General features: G+C 40.0%; 1 protein-coding gene and 1 pseudogene across 1 annotated transcript in view; one reads left to right on the forward strand and one right to left on the reverse strand.

The window, feature by feature from the left end:
• The window catches only part of oprm1 (opioid receptor, mu 1), a 39,333-nt gene that overhangs the window by 16,478 nt on the left and 2,040 nt on the right, over window positions 1–20,815 (forward strand). The window contains exon 2 of the mRNA XM_085427460.1: window positions 17,805–18,157. Coding sequence (XP_085283586.1) covers window positions 17,805–18,157 — 353 coding nt within the window. The remainder of the gene's footprint in view (window positions 1–17,804; window positions 18,158–20,815) is intronic.
• Window positions 2,619–4,362, reverse strand: LOC146655436 (uncharacterized; annotated as a pseudogene).

Here is a 20,815-nt window from a genome sequence, read left to right on the forward strand (position 1 = left end):
TGTGTTGTTGGTGCCTTTTGGAACATGTTTAATACAATTATGTGATGAATATTATCAGTATTTTGGCTTAGAGTGTCTAAGAAGTTTCAGCTTCAGTTTTGGTGAGTGAAATTATAGTATTTTATTTGTGTATTATGCATCTTTGAATGGCAGCCATAGAATTTATAGAGACCGCTTGCCAATTAACTTCTGCTGGGGTTCTGTGTGGTATCTGCACAGAGACCTCAGATGCTGTGTCTGCAATCTGCTGGAGCAACTATTCTAGTTTCTAGCTTCCAATGTTCCTGTTACCACTGGGAATACTTTGAATTATACTTTCCACCTCTGATCCAGTTGTTTCTTTGGCCCCTGGTACCTCTCTATTTTCTCATGCGCCTTCCTCTTGATGTTGCTGATCACTGAAATCGCTACATCTATCATAGTGCGGTCTTCTGGGTTGTTTTCAGCTACCACTTTGTCTGGTTAGTTGGCCAACAGCTGCTTGTCTGTCTGGAACTAGAAAACCTACAAAGACTTAGGTCTGTTGTTCTTAACCATCAGGACCCGGAGACTTCTGGTCCATATGCAGCACAAACGTTCCTATACACTATCCCAGCCACTTGGTTGTGCTTCTCAGTGTACACTGTCCCAGCTTGCATCTTACATCTCTCTACTTGGATGGTCTTCGGGACATCTTTGCACAGTTTGCAACTTGGGTCCTGCCTGTATGGATCTGGTGCTTTAGGCCTGTTCTTGTGCTTCAATGATTAAGGTATTTTCTAGACGATTTCTTGACATCAGCCACTTCCTCTGGCAGGTTCCTGATATATTTATGGATGCGTTTCATCCTGGACTGTGGCTCTGACACCCACTAATGCATGCTCAGAGTGCAGGACTTTACATGGAGACCTCTGTCCATTGTGAGATTGTGTGTTTTTACATCACTGGCATCTGTCTCATCTTGTGGCCATCTTATTTTTCCAGGTTGTTTTCTGATAACCAGTACAATTTATGTATTGATGGCTTGGATCGTATTCCATCCGGTTGGCTTCTCACAACCTAACTTGCACATCTTTATCATGGTTCCCTCTGACTTGTGAGATTACCAGCTGTCCTATACATCTACTACTCTACCTTCTGGTAGCTCCACAACTTTAGTCTGGATCACCTTGGCTTTATTTGCAGCCATTCATTCACACTTATCCAGTCTGAATAAGACAAATTTTCTCTTTTTTGTGCAGTCATCTCAATGCACACAAAAAGCATTTGAAAATGAAATGTGAAAAGGGAGCAGCTGCTAAAGCCAGTGTTCATTAAAGGGACGCAGGAAAAATACATTTCTGTATTTTTTTCTTTTTTCAATGCCATGTTCCAGTTTTTATATATACACATCTTATAGCTGTTACTGTTGGGATCTTCCAGGCAGCTCACGCATAAAAAAAAATGTATAAGGCTAACACTGAGGTGATCTTTAACACTTCCTTGGGCTTTGTGACTCTGAAGATGAATTATTGCATAGTGAAACTCTGTGCAAGCTGTGGATTCAGCAGTTTTAATACATTTTTCATCAAGGTTACTACATCAGGTGTTTCATAGATCATAACTAACTTCATCTTTAATGATACACCTTACATGACACTGGTTTCTTTTTATAGTCACATTAAATAAAACTTGCATGATTCTCCTGCAAGCCAAATTAAAAAGAACACTTAAACGCTTGATCCCTGAAGAAATGTTAGCTCTGGAGAATTTATATGGCAAAAACTCTGCCCATTATGTCAAACAGGCACATTTTAAATGTTTGTATTGTATTAAAGAGGGGAAGAACAGTACTAACCAGTGTGCTAATGTAATTACTTGAGCTATTTCAGAAGCTTATTTGAGCTGACGTGTAATTGATAAATGCTGTGATGAAGTGCTGTGAGTAATTTAAAGGATAATTCCAATTTATTTCCCATTAATGTGGTTATTAGGCCATTATATCCAGCCGTCACTGCATTCTCTGCCCCTGCTATAGAAACAAAGAGTCAACATGGCATATATCAGAGCAACTAATGCAAGTTCCCTGCAGCTTTCAGTAAAAAGCTTCAGGGAAAATTCCCTCTCGTGCAGGCAGCTGGCAACTATATTAAGCATACCTACTGGATGCAGTTTCACTCTGCATATGCACTCACTCGCTGCTACATTAGGTACTTTTTCAACTCTTTGTTCACATAAATGTCTGATCAGTAAATCATACAGCAGTAACTCAATAGCCAGAGGTCATAGGAGAATGGCCAGACTGCTTGAAGCTGATAGAAAGGCAACAGTAACTCAAGCAACCACTTGTTACAACCAAGGTATGCATATGTGCATTTCTGAATCTTGAAGGAGATGTGCCACAGTAGCAGAAGACCATACTGGATGCTAGTCCTATAAGTTAAGATCAGGAAACTGAGGCTACAATTTAAACACAGTCACCAAAGTCTAAGGAGCTTGGAAAGAAAAGCGTCTGGACTTCTTTGAGTTGCTTGAAGACGTTTCACCTCTCATCTGAGAAGCTTCTTCAGTTCTAAGGTCAAATGGTGGAGAGTCCCGGATTTAAACCCAGTGGGAGTTTCCCCCCAAAGAGGGACAAAGGACCCCTGATGATCCTCTACCTAATCACATGAGCCAAGGTGTGAAAGTGGGTGTAGGTCACAATCAGCCAGAGTTTCGGGTGAGCTCATTGTGAAACCTGGCCCCACCCTATCATGTGATTTCTTGAGGTCAGATGGCCCAGGATGTGAGTGGGCGTTAAGGCGTCTGGGAAGGGATCTCCAAACTGGATTATAGATGGCAGAGAGTTGGTGTCATAAACCACCGCCTGTTCAAAGATGGTCACTCACAGTGGACATAGATGGCTTCTTTCACTCCTCTTTCAAACCATCTGTCCTCTCTGTCCAAAATGTGAACATTGGCATCCTCGAAAGAGTGTCCTTTATCCTTAAGATGCAGATGGACTGCTGAGTCTTGTCCTGTGGAGGTGGCTCTTCTGTGTTGTGCCATGCGCTTGTGAAGTGGCTGTTTGGTCTCTCCAATGTAGAGGTCTGGGCCTTCCTCGCTGCACTGTACAGCATACACCACATTGTTAAGTTTGTGTTTTGGAGTTTTGTCTTTCGGGTGAACCAGTTTCTGTCTGAGTGTGTTGCTGGGTCTGAAATGATCCGGGATGTCATGCTTGGAGAAAACCCTCCTGAGTTTCTCTGATACACCGGCTACATAGGGGATGACAATGTTGTTGCGTCTGTCTTTCTTATCCTCCCTCGCTGGTGTCTGATCTTCTTTTCTGTGCATCTTTGCTGACGTTATATACGCCCAATTAGGATAACCGCATGTTTTAAGTGCTTCCTTTACATGTGTGTGTTCCTTCTTTTTCCCTTCAGGCTTAGAGGGAACATGTTCTGCCCGGTGGTGTAGGGTCCTAATCACTCCAAGTTTGTGTTCCAGAGGGTGATGGGAGTGAAAGAAGCTTCTCGGATGAGAGGTGAAACGTCTTCAAGCAACTTAAAGAAGTCCAGACGCTTTTCTTTCCAAGCTCCTTAGACTACGATGATCTGGATGACTGAGAGCCTTCACAGACACAGTCACCAGTTGGACAATATAAGGCTGGAAAAATGCTGCATTTTTGGATGAGTCTCAATTTGTGCTGCAACATCAGTGGTCTTGGTGGTGTAATGGTGTTGGGGAAGTGGGGTATGTTATTGGTACACTTTGGTTCCCTTAGTGTGAAAGATGGATTTGATAGTTCCCTGATGTAGTGGTTTATACAGCTGCTTAACAAGTAAGAGCTCCCTGGTTCCGCCCTGGAAGGAAACACAAATCCCTTTGGGGTTGTGTCAAGAAGGACATCAAACGTAAAAAGCTGCCAAATCAAATATGCAGAGTGAAATGTCCAAAGGGAGAAGCTCAAAGTAGCTTTTTAGTATAAAAGATTCATGCACATACTGTAATGTCACCCATTAATTTTGGATATTTTGAATCCTCAATGTTGGTTTAAGTCAGGAGTTACCTCATATGAATGAGACATTGGAATGCTGAGTTACCCCTTAATGCTAGCAAGCTTTGTTAGCATGTTGCATCCACAAACTGTACTATGTAATCTACATGCGAAGGGACTCATGAAACACAAGAATTTAAGTCACCAAAGCTGAAGCAGAAACCTCTCGTATGGGCTTTACTACAGAGTAAGCCATTACATGTCAGATACATCCATTAAATTGCCCCGAATGCATCCAAAAAACAGACGTGATCAGGAGCTCCAGTTTAGTGAATCCAGTTAGTAAATGGTAAATGGACTGATTCTTATATAGCACTTTTCTACTCTTCCGGAGTACTCAAAGCACTGTATACAACATACCTCATTCACACCCACTCATACAAGCACTTCTTTCTATACTTGAACCAACATTCACACCCCAATGAATACATCGAAGAGCTACGTGTGGTTAGTATCTTGCCCAAGGATATTTTGCATGCAGACTGGGGAAGCCAAGGATCGAATCATCAATCTTCCAATCAGTAGCTGATAGTAGCTCTACTACCTGAGCCACAGCCACCCCGTTAGCGAAGGGGAGGCCATGCAGACTTCAGCTTCAGGTCTATGTGTAGGACACCTGTCAATCAGAGCAATCACGTCCACTATAAAAATAGCAAAACCATTTCTTTTTTCTTTTTCTTTTTAAAAGAATGCAACAACAAATAAACAAAACACAGTAACCAAAGGTAAATTTCATACATTCGGTGGACATCACAGTGTCATTAATGCGAGTCCTTGTGGCTGTAGTAGTTGTGTAACTTATAGTGAAAACCTGATATTGTAACAGTCCTGGTATATACTAAATAGAAAAAAAACCCATCAATTTCTTCTAACTTCCAGTCTCAACATCCTATTACTGCTCACCACATTAACACATGCCTGTAAGTCAGACATGCACAGAGTCACACCCTGTGCACCCATATCCATCATGTTCCTCACACTGTGCATGGACTGTGTTACTGGTCAGAGCCAGAGGCATCCAGATGTCTGTTCACATGAGCAGCCTCTGTTTCAGCCACCAGGACTTAATGGTTTATCTGTAGCCATGAGCAGCTAATGAATCTTACACAGGGCTGCAAACATGCATTCGAGCTTCGTCGGCTAATGATGGATTATGTTTAGGTTGCTGTGTAACAAAAGCCATAAAAAGTAATCGGAATCTGTTCCAAACGGTTGAGTGTGTGCCTTTTTACTTTGACGTTTACTGAAATACGATGACAATACGGTTGATTCACTACAGCCAAATCAAAGCTTACAGTTGTGCCCAAATTATTTAATATCTGCTTAGCTATTAGTCTCCTAATATCTGTTATCGTTCCAAGATTATCCATTTTACACATCAAAGATAACAGGCAACCAAAACATTGAGGAAATGTTTACTTTTTGTCAATATAGCCTGTTAGTCATCCAGGTCATGGTAGTCTTGAGTGCTTGTCTTGAAAAGAAGGCAACTGGACTCCTTTAGGTTCATGTGCATGTTGTGTCTCTCTTCCAAGAGGTTTGTTCAGTTTCAAAACAACTGTCGGAAAGTCCAGAGTATTTAACCCCCAGTTCTGGTTGTCCCCTTGGAGATTTTACATCTGGTCCAAGGTGTGAAATCTCTCTCCCCGCTATCATGTGAGCTATTACGATCTCTTGAAGAAAGGTGTGAGTTGAGGTTGAGATGCTTGGGAAGGGAATCTGATAGCTGTAAGTCATAACCTCTGTTAAACAAGGGTCATTCACAGCGGATGTAGATGCCCTCCTTTACTGTTTTCTCAAGCCGTCTCTCCTCCAAAATGTGAACCCTGGCATCCTCAAAAGACTGTCATTTCTCCTTTAAAGCAAGTGTACAGCTGAGTCTTGTTCTGTTGAGGTAGCTCTCCTTGTCCCATGCATTTGTGGAATGGATGTTTTGTTTCTTGTATATAAATATCTGAGGCACTGCAAAGCACACATGATGTTCTTTTGCTTTTGTTTGGCTACCTTGTTCTTGGAATGAACCCTTCTTATATTTTCAAAACAGAAATTTTATGATAATATTGAATGATTATTATTGTTTTATGGGGTATTTTTGTATCTTAACAAGGTAATCTCCACAGCTTTTTTCAGTGTCTGTTTTTCTGTTGTTACTGCGGTATTAAATGAATGAAGCTAAAGTGAATTATTTTCAATCATTCCTACTTCCTGTGAATTATACAAGAGTGATAATGTTCTGGTGCCGAACCCATTACATATCTTCAGCTAATGGCAATGAGAAGAACAATATACATGCTGCATTAGTTTTCTAGTTTCTAGATAATGCCATTTTTGGCAAGTAAATTGTTTCTCTTTTCAGTCTATTTTTCAACCCACACAGAAACATTAAAGCAAATGAATGTTACAGCATGGTACGTTAAATTTAATCGTGCCTGATATAATAATGTCTTATCCCTGGTCACAGTTGTTGCCATGGTGAAGAGCGACCCTCACATGTGAAAATGCACAGTTATTGACTAATTAACATTCAGGGACATTTTAATGGCTCCATGCCGTTTACTTTCATAGGGACATGCTGTGAGGGCAGAATGTTTTTTCTCTCCTGCCTGTTCAGCTCATATGTGTTCACGTCTGTTACAGTTTCAGTGTTTAGTTTTCTGTTGAACCAGAGGGAAAAGAAGGCTTGTAGATTATTGGTAGCCTGAAATAATGGTCCAATTTTCATCCTTTGTTATTGAACACCTGGGGTTAGACTGCTTCAGTGTAATCACGCAGGCAGCACATGCAAAAAATTACTCGCAACAATGGAGAGTTTTTGTATTTGTGCATATGCCGTTAGTTTTCAGGCCCATTTTATCCACAGTGGTGCAGGGGTCAGTATTCTTTCCTCCCTGCAAGAAAGATCAGGGTTTGAGCTTCCTGGCCAGCTGGGGCGTGGAGGGTGTGGAGTCTGCTGTTCTCCCTGTGCCTTTTTTGGGGGGTTGTAATGTATGGGTCTAACCAGACACTTTAGAACTAAAAAGATGTCAATCATCAGCTATCAATAATCACATAATCACAGTAGAAAATTACAAAAACACATTGAAATGTGTTGTAGATGTTCTGGATTCACACTTGGTTACCGCAGCTGTCTCGGAGTGTGTGTGGAGAGTTCGTCAATCTGTATAGAAACAATGTCGCTCCTGCTTTGTACACTATATGCCATCAAAGACACGTACGTTCTCACTTTTATTACAGTGGCTACTTTTTGCGGTGAGTGTGCTCTCAGTGCATGGTTTTTATTATTACTAATAATAATTATGACTCATGATGTGATTTAAAGCAGGTTTGTTTATGATGATTTTTTTTTCTTTTTGGTAAGGAAAAATGATCCCACAGTCATGCATATTGTATCGATATAGCATATATATGCTATATATATATATATGGGGCTCCATGGATTAGACTTCTCGAGCATATCCCATATATCTCGAGCATTGATGATCTCCTTAAACCATTTCTGAACTCATTCTGCTTTGTGGGAAGGCGCATTATCCTGCAGAAAGAGTCCACAGACATCAGGGAATACCGTTTGATTGAAAGGTCTGCAGCAATGCTTAGGTAGTTGGTACGTGTCACATAGCGCATCCTGGTGCCAGGTGTTTCCCAGGTAAGCGACACACACACTCTGCCATCCACATGATGTAAAAGAAAACATGATTCATCAGACCACCGTGATCCAGGTCTGATGCTCATGTGCTGGTGCTTTCAGCTGACCTTCACACCGGGCTCCATACGCCAAACTACAAAGGACTGTATGTTCTGAATTCTTTCTATGAGAACTAAACAAGTGTTTACTTCTTCCCACTCCCTTTCAACATGTAAATGAATCAGAACGGTAGCAATATTGAAATGTATTGACTTTTGTATAGTATTTTTTTTCTCTCTTATTTTCTTTTCTAAATGTACCTGTATATTGTTTACATGTTTGAAATAAATTAACAATCAATCAGTCAATCAATAAGTTTTCAGCAATTAGAGCTACTGTATCTCGTCCTTGTTAGACCACATGGGCCAGCCTTGGCTTGTCTACTCATGATCCTGTTCATCACTGTTGCTAACCCCAAAAAGAGTTTGAAGATGCTATGACCCAGTCATATGCCAATCATAATTTAGCCCATGTAAAATTCACTCAAATCCTTACATTTATTTTTCCTGGGTACGACACATCAACTTTGATGACAAAATTTATATACAATATATACCATCCACTAACAGGTGCCATGGTGAAGGGATAGGCAGTGCTATTATTCCTGATGTATACTCTACCACCAATTTCCTCTAATCCATTCAATGTTGTGCCATGAAACTTGAATGTCTAAATGTATAACCAGATTAACTTTACCGTATCACAAAAGCCCAAAACAAACAATAAATAATTGCCCTACATTGCAACAACAAATGGGACTAATTAGGAAGCCAAGCTTGAAGTTAGTCTAATTTTCTTTTTTATTAATCTGTCAACCAACATAATTTATGTTATATTAGGCTGTCACAGAGCGTATGAATAAAAAAGAGGGCTTTATCATAATAAATTTTTTTCAAATGTTGGCATATTAAAATGACTTGCTGAATTAGTGTATATTAAACCAACCAATCCTCAGCTGCCACCCGTTTAAGAAGCCTTTCTGGAAAACTATTCAAACGAATGGCACAGTAAGACATCTACATATTTGTCAAACGATCTGAATGTTTACATAATGAATCCTCAAGGACAGCTTGTTCCTTTGCTTTGACTATATTAGGTGTGATGAGTTTGTAGAATGTAATTTATGTCAAAATTGTTTCAGGGATAATCTGCTATCATTACACAATCTATTTTTCTCATTTAAGGAGAGGTGAAGATGGATGTGAAACAAGAATGACAGAGTCTCTTCCCCGTAGGAGGGAACCACAGCTATTGACTTGATGGAAGGCTATGAATTATACATTTTTCACAGATAGAACTGCTGTGGATGGATTTAAGACCCATTACTGTACATCTATCTTTCTATCTGATGTCCGTGGGTTTAGTGGTCCAGGAGAATTCCATTTAAATGTTTTTTTTTACAGTTAGATGAAGCAGTTTCTGTTAGGTTTTTTTTATTATTATTTTTGAGTGCTGTTTATTCACACCAGAAGCATAATAAAGGTTTTTACTTTTCCGATGATTACTTCTGCCTTGTTTCTCTGTGACTCTAATGTCACTTTCTGTCAATAACGGACTGATTATTTATTCCATTATCTGCAGTCTGTTTACTGGCATACAACAAGATGATGTTCTAATCTTCTGTTTATGCGAGTTGTCAAATTTTACTTCCAAAATGAGAACTCTGTGGGAGATCTGCATCCTCTTTATGAAATATATTTATCAAAAAATTGCTGCTGGCATGAAAATGAATTCTAAACTTTAGAAAGTAACAGTGTGTAATTTTCTCCGTAGATACCCAATTTGTAGCTCTGTGTTGCCAATTATTATAACACAAAAGTCATTCAAGCATTGCACAAAGCCTAAAGGGTTTTCATTTTTGATTATACCTGCTGGTATTTTCAGTATCACACCTCCCCCAGCCTGTAAATACTGATAAACTTGCAACTGCAAATAAATATGTATTTAAAGAAGTGTAATGCCACTTGATAATATAACCTTGCTAATGAGACATGAGCCATTATCCTAGCTGTCATAGGGCAAACGGCTGGGCGCACCTGTGACAGGTTGCAAGTCTACTGCGGGGCAATGAGACAATTTAATAAAAAGGGTTGCAAAACTGACAGAAACAGCAGATTAATTCATTTTCTTCTGATACACAACCACTATAATGTAAGCGTGACTAACAGTATTCAAGATTACGTTTGACTAAGTGCAGCGTGTTTTCATTTTTACACAAGGTAATGTAAGCAGCATTTAGCTGAATGTTTATTTGTGTATTTGGTAAAACAAATTTGACCTACACTCATTCAAGGTGAGAAGCTTGACAGTTTGATAGGATAGTGGTAAAGATTAGAAAACTTGGAACACGTTCTGCGAAACGTTCTCATTCCCAAAGCATAACATTTTAGGCTAGGTGACAAATCGTCAATATATTACGCTTCCAGGCACCCAACATGTCCCTAGATCACGAGATCGGAAAAATGAGGAAACATAAGGAACCGTTTGGAATGAATCTACACATGTACGTTTGTTTTACTTAAATCACTTTGGAAAACACTATCTAACATCATTAAATTGCTGGTTAGGGTTAGGGATAAGGTTAGGGTTAGGGCTGGAATACATGGCTGTATTACCGCGGGAGCATCATTCTACTGGATTTCATCCATAACCCGGTGCGTAGCATAAGAACGTGGAAGGTCACCTTTTGCGTTCCTCAGCAACACCGCGGGAGTTGATAAATCATTATTATATTACAGCTCGGGAGTGAGAACGGGATGAAAATTTGGGAGGATTGAAGTAAAATCCACACAATTGTTATTGTCCATTGGGGTTGAGTAATGGGCTGATCTGCTTCAGATCTATAAAATTTTAGTCAGACTCTGAATGTAAGTCGTTAATGTGAATTTCTATTTATGCTCGTGCAGATTTGCAGATACAGTGGGGCAAAAAAGTATTTAGTCAGCCACCGATTGTGCAAATTCCCCCACCTAAAATGATGACAGAGGTCAGTAATTTGCACCAGAGGTACACTTCAACTGTGAGAGACAGAATGTGAAAAAAATCCATGAATTCACATGGTAGGATTTGTAAAGAATTTATTCGTAAATTAGGGTGGAAAATAAGTATTTGGTCACCTCAAACAAGGAAAATCTCTGGCTCTCACAGACCTGTAACGTCTTCTGTAAGAAGCTTTTCTGTCCCCCACTCGTTACCTGTATGAATGGCACCTGTTTGAACTCATCATCTGTATAAAAGACACCTGTCCACAGCCTCAAACAGTCAGACTCCAAACTCCGCCATGGCCAAGACCAAAGAGCTTTCGAAGGACACCAGGAAAAGTATTGTAGACCTGCACCAGACTGGGAAGAGTGAATCTGGTGAATGACCTGCAGAGAGCTGGGACCAAAGTAACAAAGGTCACCATCAGTAACACACTACAACGGCAGGGAATCAAATCCCGCAGTGCCAGACGTGTTCCGCTGCTGAAGCCAGTGCATGTCCAGGCCCGTCTGAAGTTTGCCAGAGAGCACATGGATGATACAGCAGAGGATTGGGAGAATGTCATGTGGTCAGATGAAACCAAAGTAGAACTTTTTGGTATAAACTCAACTCGTCGTGTTTGGAGGAAGAAGAATACTGAGTTGCATCCCAAGAACACCGTACCTACTGTGAAGCATGGGGGTGGAAACATCATGCTATGGGGCTGTTTTTCTGCCAAGGGGACAGGACGACTGATCCGTGTTAAGGACAGAATGAATGGGGCCATGTATCGTGAGATTTTGAGCCAAAACCTCCTTCCATCAGTGAGAACTTTGAAGATGAAACGAGGCTGGGTCTTCCAACATGACAATGATCCAAAACACACCGCCCGGGCAACAAAGGAGTGGCTCCGTAAGAAGCATTTGAAAGTCCTGGAGTGGCCTAGCCAGTCTCCAGACCTCAACCCCATAGAAAATCTGTGGCGGGAGTTGAAAGTCCGTTTTGCTCGGCGACAGCCCCAAAACATCACTGCTCTTGAGAAGATCTGCATGGAGGAATGGGCCAAAATACCAGCTACTGTGTGTGCAAACCTGGTAAAGACCTATAGTAAACGTTTGACCTCTGTTATTGCCAACAAAGGTTATGTTACAAAGTATTGAGTTGTATTTTTGTTATTGACCAAATACTTATTTTCCACCCTGATTTACGAATAAATTCTTTACAAATCCTACCATGTGGATTCATGGATTTTTTTTTTCACATTCTGTCTCTCACAGTTGAAGTGTACCTCTGGTGCAAATTACTGACCTCTGTCATCATTTTAGGTGGGGGAACTTGCACAATCGGTGGCTGACTAAATACTTTTTTGCCCCACTGTAGCAACAGATTTGTGATTTTCACTAATTTACCAAATGAATCACTGTATCACCACAAACAAATATATGTAATCACCTCATTTAATTGCAAGTTGATGCAGAACTGATAAGAATGATAGAATGACTCTGGCTCATTCCCCTTTTGTCACCGTCTCGATGCACCAAAGTCACTTGAAGATTGACTGATTGCGTGTAGTTGCAGCCCTGGTTCTTTTCTTTGAAGCAACCATTTCAAAAGGTAACAAGCTCAATACACATAATCACAATAATTTTGTTTGTGGTACCTTTGCTTTTGCTTGTGTGTGCAGTAGCTTAAAGTAGGGTAAATCAGTCATTGCTGTATGTGAACAAGTCTAAATATGATTTGGTGCTCTCCAGCTACACATTACCTTTTCTTCATGGCTGAAATGGGATGTAATAAACTCCCAGATGTCTCTCTCTGGCTCCCTCTTGTTTTATCATGGACAGTATGATTTATACTAAATAACTTCAGGGCACTACTGCCATGGAAGGATCTTACAGCGACCACATTATGCTATGCCTAGGGCAGGAAAAATTAAAGCACAAAGCTAAAGTCGACCAGAGATTTTTCGCAAACTTAAGTGATAGTACAATAAAAAAAAAAAAAAGTCTTGGAATTTCAAACAAAAGTGATGCATAACATATTGCTTCCAACCCCTTATAAGAGCATGGTCTGAGATGCAAACATTAAGTTATATCTGCCCATGTCAATGTGAATCCCTAACCTTGTCATAAGAATATACATGCTTTCTTTTAGTATTTTAATATTACAATAAATCTGACAAGTTGACAAAAACCAGAGAAAAAGGAGCAGTTTACAGGCTGAAGTCTGCTCTAGAAACCTAGAACATTTTTATTGATATGTAACTCACAAGCCCGTTCATCTCTGTGTTTGTTACCTGTTGAACATCAAGCTCTGGCTCCTTGGGTGTATCAGCATGCACTCTGGCTGCACAGGTCTTTTGCTTCTAGCTTTGTGTTAATAATTTACTGCCTTTGCAGGTGCTTGGAAAGATTTAGTGTTGTTATTGGACCACTGGGTAGCTGTTGCCGGCCTGGACACAGATTACACTTTACTGTTACATTCTTGTCTTACCAATAAGTTATGGGTAAGTCTTGACCCTTCAAAAGATGTAGAGTACTCTATCATTTTTGTCCCTTTCTTATACAAGAACTGTGGTCAGGTGGATTAATAATAATAATAATAATGTATACTTTATTGATCCCCGTGGGGAAATTACTTGTTTTTCTCTGCATTTGACCCATTCACTCAGTGAAGCAGTGGGCAGCCACTAAGCAGGCGCCCGGGGAGCAGTGAGTAGGGACAGTACCTTGCTCAGGGGTACCTCAGGGTAGCTGTTCAGTGGATTCGAACCCCCGACCTTCCAATCATGGGGTGACCACTCTACCTACTAAAAAACCTAAAAATGTAGGTTTGACTAAAATAAGATCAATTGTCTGCTTTTTTTGGACACTGAAGAAACTATAGATCAGTTATTTTGTTGCTGTGAGAAGGGACCACATACTTCAGCTTTACTGAGTTTTCAGTCTGTGATATATGTCAGTGCCAGTTTACTGAATCAATCACACATGGCAAAACCTTAAGCAGTTTTATTGACAGACATAATTTACAGATTTCATTTAACCTTTTTACAAACTGTAAACACAATTTCACTCACGAAAACATATTCTGCAATCTAATTTGTGCCCTCCATAATGAGCATCTTATCATGGTGGAGGGGTTTGTGTATCCCATGGATCCCAGAGCTTTGTTGTCAGGGGCTTTTACCCCTATTAGGATCTCTCAAACTGATAGACAAACTGGTCCTAGTTGAGGGGCCAGATGACGAATGATTCAGGTAACTCATAAGAAGAATAAATGAACAGAGGAGCACTCTACCCTCCTGGGGATACTGTTACCCAGCCCTCATCCTGGAGCCAGGCCTTGGGAGGGAGCTTAATTTAGAAAGCATTTAGTGGTGAGGCTTTCATCCATGTGACCCTGTTGGATGCAGCCTGAAGAGGTAACATATGCCTGGACCCATGTTTTCTAACCACCCACAGTCTATTGGAGAGGCCCTAGACTCTGTTATAATCTAGAATTGTCCTTGATGATAGGTGACAAGCTGGAGGGAGTATCATGGTATCCCCAACAGTTCAATGCTGTATATTGGGGTTTTCCCCGGTGGACAAAAGGTGTTTGTTTCGGTGCCAACTTCTTGGAGTGACTGGGTGATGGAGGGTGTCCCATGTGACGACTCCATTGTTTTACTCTGACTTACACGGGCAATTACTCTGAGATCCAGAGGGGTACAACTGGGAGGAAATCCCTGCCTGATCAGAACCCCAGTGGGTTTCTGTCACCTCAGTTTGTCCATACTAAACACCATGTTCAAGCATAAAGATGTTCATAGGTGCGCAGCAACGAGATACCCTAGCATAGTGGTCCCTTTTTTTGTGCCACGGACTGGTAAATGTTTGACAATATTTTCACAGACCAGCCTTTAAGGTGTCGCAGATAAATACAACAAAATAAAACCAGTAGGCCTACCGGTACCAAGAAAAGAGAAAATGTATTCATAACACACAGGAAAAGACCCAGGGAAACCAAGTTAACTATAAAAACAATAAAACATAATGATAAAAACACTGGAAACTGTAAATTTCACACCCGAGCCTCAACTCTCGCGGCCTGGTACCAAATGACTCATTGACCGGTCCGTGGTCCGGGGGTTGGGGACCAATGCCCTAGCGCACAGATCGATAATTGATCATCAGATCTGCAGACCAGCTGTAAAGAGCTGTGTCTGCACGGTGGTTGACGCCTGTTGTGGCTGTAATCACTGAACCAGATGGTGGAAGCCAGCAGTGATAGGAGCCATCAAGGTATGGAGTCCTATCAGACTTGGTTAGCCTGTAAAACTCCAGAGCAGCCAAGTGCTCTGTAGCTCTGCCAGTAGTGGACGTAAAAATTCAAATGTGTGAGGATTTGTGGAGGCTATTTTTGGTCAATTTCAAAGTGACTGTGGCAAACGGTCAGGTTGCTCAGGAAGAGAATGCTATTAGCTGGAGGAGTCTCCAATTCAATAAAAGGATGCTGACATTACCTCGAGCTCTATCGAGCTACTATGACAGCTTTTACTGCATCACAAGGTGTCTCGTCGGTCCCAGTGCAAATAAAGTCTGAAATAACAAACACACTAAGCTGTCTGAGTTACAGTTAATCAGAATTTAATGAACTAACTGTCATCTCTGGTTGTTAAGAGGATTTGGGATTACTGAGGACAGTGCTAGAACAAAAACGATGCAAATTACCTTGGCTTAATGTGACAGTTGAGATTTAATACAGCTAAGACCGGTGGGTGCAATGTGTCATTGTCACTTTGTGTATTCATTTATTAATTTAATAACCTCCCAGCAGGGATGTGTCTAAGTAGTCTTTACATGGAATAGTGTCGGAACAGCACAATTCCTCTTGTGCTTTGGATATTAAGACATTTTTTAGAGATGTGCTTGCTCCCTTTATGGCAAGAGAATTAGGCATGAAAGATTGATTTCTCCTTCATGTCTGGCTGATACAGCTGGCAGTGCATCTAATGCATCTGTTGAGCCTAAGAAACACAAGCCTCATATCTAACTCATAACTATTGTTGTCATTTTTACTTGTTTTGGTATAATTTAGGTTAAACAAGGTAACCTTTAAAGCCTGACCAATACATCAAGGGGACTGGTATATTGGCCAATATTAGCGGGAGAAGCAACGTATAGCTTCAGCCAACATTATGCTCCATAGTTTGTCCGCCAGAGGAAACTATGCAGCTTCCCTGGGCGCAAAAACCACCAGCTGATATAAGAAGAGTCGGGCAGATTCTCAATCTTGTTGTAACAATAAAACAAGACTATTCTTTTAAACAGCACCAATATCAGTTGAGCTCTAGTTTTATTCTCTTGTTAAACAGATTACATGAACGGGTAAGCTGTTTCCCCCTGTGTCTAGCCTTTACGGTAATGCTGCTGGTTTATCTAATAAGAATAATAATGAACAATTAAAAATAGATTAAACCACCATTAGGCGTCATCTGAATCATCTGTTATCTAAATTAAGATAATAATAATAATAAGCTGGAATAGTAAAATTGAGGAGTGACAAGAACTAAAGTGTATTTCACAGGGAAAATCTAACTCCTAGACAGCTTCATTATAGCGTCATTATTTGAGTCAATTACCTCTTTACTGTCTAATACCACTCTATTGAACTCTGTAATACCTCGCAGGCATAGCGACATCACCAGGGAACCCTCTAACGTTTAACATTATGAGAGACTAAAGCAGCGTGATTAAATATGCCAGGCTTCACTCTTTAAAGCCTTAAACATGGTCTGAAGTTGCAGGTTGGAGCTGAATTTTTCACAGTATTTTCACCCATGAATTTTATATAATTTCGTTATAATTTTACCATGGATGACTAATATAACAGGGTTTTTAATAATTCATTTGGGTCTTGCGTGCTGAGTTTAGATATGTGATTTTAGATCTTTTTGATGGGATCCAGCCTTAACCTCGGCTCATCGCAACAATAGGAAGCGATAAACACAGAATATGTCTTTGCTGACAAGAGCTGTAAACAGTGGAGCCATTTCAGTCACTTGTTTTCAGGCCTCTTCATTCTGTGGAAATGGATCCACGCTTTCTTCTGTTTTCTATAAACACTCCACCATTTTCCATTCTCTTTGAACTACCCCTCTCTGCTCCATTTTCCACTATACTGGCTGAAGGGACATTTTTCTGAAATACTATTACAAGGACCATCCTTGAAATGCTTTGATCACTCTTCATTCAGATCAGTGAAAAGCTACTGCTGCCTACGGGAAAGGTTTATTTCAGCAATGTCTTTTTAGTCAATATTGTTCACTTGACCTTTCTACCGAGTCCTTATTAACGGCCCTCTGTTATCATTATTTCTACACTCTATGAATATAATATGGAACATACAAGAAACGATTTTTCCTATCTGCCTGTAAGAAACTGGAATTTTTTAATTATACATTTCTTTAAATATTTTTGGATTACATTTTATGGTTAATTTGTATTCTGTAATATCTTGTAATCTTTTCAATAAATGGAGCTGAAAGTTTTCTATCACAAAATGGGCTAGTAGCTCACAGAAGAGGCCTGAATTATTCAGAAATCATTTCAAGATACTTTGCCTAGATCATACAGTATTCTTGCGTCACAAGGAAACAATGCAAGCTGGGTATATTTAGCAAATGGTCACGCCTGTGTGATTCCATCTGTAAATTTTGCATTTTATTTATGTGTATCCTTCTGATGCTTTCTTTCTTTATTCTTACACTAGTTGAAGTAGTGTTCTTTCTAAGTAAAGACTGAAAAAAAAAAGGGCCTTTGTCAGTTTTGGGAATTTCACATATGTTTTTGTTTTCATTTCACAAAATGAGAAAAATTCTCAGTATGTGTTTAAAATGTCAAGTTGTAATTACTGAACAGAGCTGCTGAGCCCAAAGGGTCACCGAGCTAATGGTTTAGAGCCACTGTTTGAAGTGACTGTTACCAGTTTGTGCTGCAGAGTCAAACCTCAGTAGTGGATCAGAGCTTCTTGGTCATGTTCTCTACTGCAAATAAAAAGACAAGAAACCTATAAAGACACTCAGAACAGCTAAAGAGGGATCAAATAAATACAAAAAAAAACCCATAATAATGCAACATGTGTGACCTTTTACATATCCAGTATGTGTCTTCTGTGCAGATACACCAAAATGAAGACAGCCACCAACATCTACATCTTCAACCTTGCTCTGGCTGACGCCTTGGTGACGAGCACACTACCGTTCCAGAGTGTTAACTACCTAATGGGGACCTGGCCTTTTGGGGACGTCTTGTGCAAGATGGTGATGTCCATCGACTACTACAACATGTTCACCTCTATCTTCACACTCACCACCATGAGCATCGACCGCTACGTCGCTGTGTGCCACCCCGTCAAAGCACTGGACTTCAGGACGCCACGCAATGCCAAGATTGTCAATGTCTGCAACTGGATTCTTTCCTCTGCAATTGGGTTGCCTGTCATGTTCATGGCCTCCACTACTGTCACTTTAAGTATGAACACATGTACCACTAATGCTGATCCTGATTTGCAGCACTTCAATTTTAGCATGAATGGGGAAATTGTAACGGAAGTAAATACACTACATATTGTTTTAGCAGCCTGACCTCATCACAATAATCTTCATGATTAAAGTTTTGCTGCATAGACAGTGAGTAAAACATTAGCCCAAGAAATGATAGCATCTAGTGAAACAGCTAGTTCTCTCTGCAGACAATTATGTCATTTTTGGATTCATTTGCAATCAGCCTGTTCTGCCCCTTAGGTATGATGATGTGCTGCTTTGGACAACTTTAAAGTTAAATGAAAAAGCTCCGCTAAAAGCATCCTTGACCCTAAAACTGTTTTTGTGATCCCTCGTGCAAATAGCGAAGGTCATTCAATTTCTTGAAGAAGTTGTCTGTTTTCATCCATGTTTATAAATAAGATGTGGCAAAATAAACGGTAGAGATTCAGTTTTACAAATTACTTAGATTATTGCATTAGCTTTACTTTCAGCTGCTCCCTTATTTCCCAGGCGGTTGCCACAGCAGATGAATCTGCATATTTGATTTAGCAAAGTTGATGGTACAAACCTCCCATTTATCCATGTTTGGAACTGGCAAAAGGGGAAAAAAACTCTAGAATCCACCAATAAAAAAAACAAACAAACAAAAAAAACCAACAACAACAACAACAACAACAACAACAACAACAAAAAAAAACAAACAAACACTTATTTTAGAAGAAGAACATTAAATTACAAATTTAAAAATGAATTTTCGACAATAAAGTGATGTTGGGTGTGCCAAAATAAAGAACAGATTGCTGGCCAGCGCGTACTGATCCAGCCTTTGTCTAAATTCCAAAATTCACCACACAGTTGGCCACAGTGACAACAAAATAAGGAACACTTTGCAGCAAATTTCATATTCTAAAAGTAGAAGAGTGGAAGTTTGTCACACCACCCACTTCTACTCCACCTGCAGCCAGCCTTCATCCCTTCAAACTCCATCCTATCTGCAGCCCTTCACTTCCTCAGCTCTGCTGAAACCTGTCCAATTTACATTCGCTGCTCCCTTGCTCTCTCTAGTTACTTGCTCAGCTCAGTTTGCCACAATCTGGATTCTTTGCTCAGTTCAATTAAGGTTCCTTCACTGATCTGCACAGCTATCAACTTGTCCACTTCTGCACACATCTACTTTGTCTCACTCTACCTTTGCTCAATACTCTACCCCTACCCCATTCTTCTGTCTAATAATTATTCACCGCTTATCTAACTCCAGCCCCCCATATGTTTGCCTGTTAGCTCACTCTGGCTCATGATACGGAAGTCCTCACATCAAAAAGTGTGTAAACAACATGTGTCGCGAGGCAATCAAGTGTACTGTTATTGTCAAGTATGCTACCTCATTAATTTCCATAAGTGTATTGTAGTGGTTTACACATTTCCCTAATAAACTATCCCTGGCTTGATCCTGAGAGGAGACACAAACCCCTTGAGTGTTGTGTCAGGAAAGGCACCCAGCATAAAAATCTTCCAAAGCCAAAACGCTGTGGTCATCCCTCGTAAGTAAGCTACCAGCCAAAGCTATAGTTTTTCAATGGGGAGTCAAAATGAACCCTTGCAAGTATATGTGGCCATTTTTTTTCCCCTTTCGCTGTATTTTACACCACAAAATTCATCATACATTTAGTAAACTAGTCAAATTGTTAGGAGTTACCCAAATTTGGAATTAAATATTAAATAATGTTGTGTGGGAAAATGTACACACACCCTATGCAATTTTTCTTTTTACAAACAGCATTTTAACAATGGCACAAAAACTACAAAACAATAATGAACTCATTCAGTTCAGTCTCTTCATTTTTGATTGAAAAAGCAGTTACACACTCCAGCACATGTAAATGAAGAGAAATCACAATATTTATTGTGTAACTGCACAAATAACTCGTTCTGGCTGCTGTCAAATACAGCTGTCTTCACAGCCAAAAAGCTGCTTGCAAGGAAAAAAGGAAGCATATCCAGAAGCAAATACAGGAGCAAATGCAGTGGTAAAGACGGTAACTGAATAAAAATGAAACTCAAGCATTCTTTCAATCTGTTTAAGAAGAGAGAGTAAAAGGAGATTTACTGCAAAGCTGTGGGGGCAAGGTTCTTTAAGATGTGATTGCTTTACTTTGACATAACAGTTTTCAGTGAAAAGGTTTTTCTCAAGCAGCTTCAGGAAGACATTGCTGTCTTTGTGTACACACACACACACACACACGCACACATACATATAGCACTAAATGAGCCACAGGATTCTCTAATGTGGGATATTGCTTCTTCTTTGGTTGTGTTTGCTTTCCATAATTAATTTTAGAAAAAACACGATTTGAAGATGTCACACTGCCCTCTGAAAAATTATTTTTCTGCATTTTCATATTTTAAAGAGGCAGTTAAAATAGATCTGTTTATATCCTATCTTATGTTTGTGTATGCTGAGACTATAGAGCTCATAGTATACATACCCAAAGTTTCAAATACTGAGGTCAGGTTATATACGTAAGCCCTACAAGCCCAAAAGCTCAGGCTGCTCTTGGCTCTGTATGATGTCAGTGAAAGTGGAGATTCTTTATATGGTCGTTTCGAGCATGCTGCTCTGTCTGCGAGCACACCTTCTGTTCAA

The sequence above is a fragment of the Rhamphochromis longiceps genome, linkage group LG13 (assembly GCF_057381845.1).
Source record: "Rhamphochromis longiceps isolate RC_006_pf linkage group LG13, R_longiceps_female_GT1.1, whole genome shotgun sequence".
Classification (NCBI taxonomy): Eukaryota; Metazoa; Chordata; class Actinopteri; order Cichliformes; family Cichlidae; genus Rhamphochromis; species Rhamphochromis longiceps.